Here is a 2,883-nt window from a genome sequence, read left to right as displayed (position 1 = left end):
TGGGGTCTCTTCTTCCTCCTGCGCCTGGAGAGCTGGCCGGGGTTGGGGGGTGGGGGGGTGAGCATGGGGCTAAGATGAGGATGGCCGACTTGATTTTCACTGTCAGACACACCTTTTCCCACTTGGGGGTGTCTCTTTATCTGCTGGGCTAGCAGTCAGTGAATCAGCCTAGCTCTTGCCCCTGAATGTGTGTGTTGTGGGTGTTTTTTCTTTTTTGCTGGGTGGGGCGGCTGCCTCAACAAAGTAAGCCAGCTCTCCTAGGCTGCTTTGGCCCCTGAACCAGCTGGTGTGATGGGCTTTTACTTCCAGCTTCCCACGGAGGCCATAGAAGGGCTGGTGAGGGGCTGGAGCAGTTGGGGGTCCACAAGGGTTTTGCAGATGTTATTTTTCATACTGGGACATTGCTGACAGACTGGGCACAGATTGGGGGAGTGTGTGTGTGTGTGGGGGGGGGCGTGCTGTGCTCCCACCCTGTCCTGTGGGGCATAGGACCACCAGCCCCATCCCCCTTTATCGGAGGTGGGTCCCTGTATGTGGACAGCAGGGTGGGTGCCTACATTTCTAAAGTGGCCTTCAGGGATAGCAGCCCAGGCCTCCCTGGATTCACACAGCATGGGGCCCTGATGAGTCCTCAGATCCCAGAGCGGAATGAAGAAGCTTGCTGCCAGCGGTCCCCACCAACCCCGGCCTGTTTGCTTGGGGAAGTGGAATGTGTCGGGCTGGGGGCTGGCTGGACTGGTGGGTCAGGGAGCTCACATGGTTTGGTTCTAGCTGGGACCATTGCCCAGAAGGTCTTGGCTGCCCACCTTGACCTTAATGCCACACCGGAGAGAGCATTGCTTAGAGTGGCAGCTGTGGATCAGGTTGGAGGGAGGAGTGTGGAGGGCAGCGTGGCTTGGAGTTTGTAGGCCACCGCTGGACATGGAGAGAGTGGCTGGGTGGAACACTTGGAGCCCAGCCTGGGGCTCTGGGCGCAGCGGGTGGGTCCTGGGAGGGGGACGCAGATAGCTACAGTCTTGGTCGTGGGAAAGGCCCTGCTGTTTGTGGAGAGGCTGCTGACCCCACTTGTCAGATGGTCATCTATTGGGCAGCTAAGAGCCCAGGCCATGTCCATGCCACCCTCCTGCAAGGTCAGCCTCTTCAAGGGACAGTACCCATTGGCCACAAACTCTGAGGGAGAACTCAAAACCAAACTGTCCAGTCAATTCTGACTCGGTCCTATCTAACAGGACAGGGGAGAACCTTTTTGCCCCTTTCAGGTTTCGCAAACTAGAAAGTCCTCTCTTCCCTGGAGCTGTCTGCTGGTCTCTCACATCACTTCTCACCTTGTGGCATAAGCACTGTGCTGCTGCTACCAGCAAGTGCTATGTCACCTCCCCCTTGCCAGCCTGCCCCTTCAACCCAAGCCTTGGGGCAACCACTGATGACTGAAATTACTGTTACCCTCAGAGCTGGGTGGGCCCTAGGCCAGACCTGAAGCGTGCCCCCCTCATTAGCAAATGATGCGGCAGGATGGAGACAGTGCTCCAGGTGGAGGTGCCCCACACTCCATGGTAGGGGTGCTGGTCCACCTTGGGGTGGGGAAAGCTTTCCATGGACCAAGGTGTCGAATGCAAGCACCATCCTCAGCAGGCAGGGAGCCCAGAAGGTGGTACCTGCCCTCTGCCTCAGGTCATCTGCAGTCTTAGAGGAGTTTTACAAGGGCTGCAAAAATCCTTGGAAAACAGTATTGAACCGTTTCTGAGTACAGCTTTTTCTGTAGTCCAACCTGCCCAGTTGTACACCAAGGCCACCATTTCTTAGGGGAAAAAATCGTTTCAGGCCTGTGTGTGATGCATGGCCAGTCTAAGTAGGAGCTAGCAGCAGCCGCACGTAATCAACGTCTTGGAAATGGGCTTCAGAGCCTGCACATCTTCCTGCCACCCAGCCTCTGGGCCAGTGCTCCAGCAGTACGGGCTCCATCCGCTAGGAGGCGAGCGCCTCCAGGCTGCGCCCCTTCCCAGCTGCCTGGCCCTGCCTCGTTCGCACCCCTACGAACTGCAGCCAAGGGCATACAGTGGGTCATAATGGTGGAGGTCAAGGTGGTGGGTTAGCAGCCTGTGCCCCGCCAGAGAACACGCCAGCAGGCTGCACCCATCAGAGCTTTACTCGGGGCAGTGTGCTGCTGGGGTGTCCATTGACTGACCCACCCCCTTCAGCGGTACTTGGACACCAGCACTGAGTTTACGTGGCTCAGGAACTTGTCTAGCGAAGCATGCATGGTGGGGCTGAAGTCCCCAGGGTAGTGGCGGGCCAGGGTCACCAGCAGGCAGTGGGCCAGGAGCTGTGGAAGGAGGGGCACGCTGCATTGGGCTGGAGAGGCCTGTCCCTTAATCTCCCCAGGTTAACTGAGACCCCGCCCCTCCTGCCTCCCGCCAGGCCTGGCACATCCTCACCTGGAAGTTGACCGGATCCACTCGGAGCCTGTGCGCGTGTAGGTCACTCAGCGCGGACAACGCACCGGGCACGTTGTCCAGGTGGGCGACCGCTTGGGTCAGTGCGGCGGCCACCTTTTTGCCGTGCGCCTTGACCTGGGCTGAGCCCGGCCTCAGGTTGAAGTGGGGGAAGTAGGTCTTGGTGGAGGGGAAGGCAGCGAAAGTCCTGCGGGGGTGGAGGCAGACAAGGGGTTTCAGGGGAAGGACCGCCGAGAAGAGGGGGTGCCCCAAGGGGGGATGCCTCCGGAGCCAGAAGGGCGTTGGGCCCCGGCCCACCTCTCCAGGGCCTCTGTCGTGTAGACGCCCACGTTGTCGCCCATCTTCCTCCACAGCGCGCGCACGATGGCGGTCTCGGCCTCGGTCAGCACCATTGCCGCCGCCGGCCAGGTCCCGGCCACTGAGTCCAGCT

At 59.7% G+C, this 2,883-nt stretch overlaps 1 protein-coding gene across 1 annotated transcript; it reads right to left on the bottom strand.

The window, feature by feature from the left end:
• Positions 1-2,128: 2,128 nt before the first annotated feature.
• LOC101647536 (hemoglobin subunit theta-1) lies at positions 2,129-2,845 on the bottom strand. Its single transcript, XM_004705767.2, has 3 exons — positions 2,751-2,845; positions 2,436-2,640; positions 2,129-2,323 (listed from the first exon to the last, which is right to left on the bottom strand). Exons 1-3 carry the CDS (start codon positions 2,843-2,845, stop codon positions 2,195-2,197), a joined length of 429 nt encoding a protein of 142 aa, XP_004705824.1. The 3' UTR covers positions 2,129-2,194.
• Between the last annotated feature and the right edge of the window lie 38 nt (positions 2,846-2,883).

Source organism: Echinops telfairi, unplaced genomic scaffold (assembly GCF_000313985.2).
Source record: "Echinops telfairi isolate 266 unplaced genomic scaffold, ASM31398v2 ScPeMD7_5;HRSCAF=22, whole genome shotgun sequence".
Lineage (NCBI taxonomy): Eukaryota > Metazoa > Chordata > Mammalia > Afrosoricida > Tenrecidae > Echinops > Echinops telfairi.
The sequence above is the reverse complement of the archived record's forward strand: the minus strand, read 5'-3'. Positions and strand labels throughout refer to the sequence as shown.

Coding starts and splice junctions, on each gene's coding strand:
- LOC101647536 (XM_004705767.2), bottom strand. CDS start 2,845: ATGGTGCTGACCGAGGCCGAGACCGCCATCGTGCGCGCGCTGTGGAGG. Junction 2,641..2,750: donor ACGACAGAGGCCCTGGAGAG/GTGGGCCGGGGC, acceptor CCACCCCCGCAG/GACTTTCGCTGCCTTCCCCT. Junction 2,324..2,435: donor TGGATCCGGTCAACTTCCAG/GTGAGGATGTGC, acceptor CTCCTTCCACAG/CTCCTGGCCCACTGCCTGCT.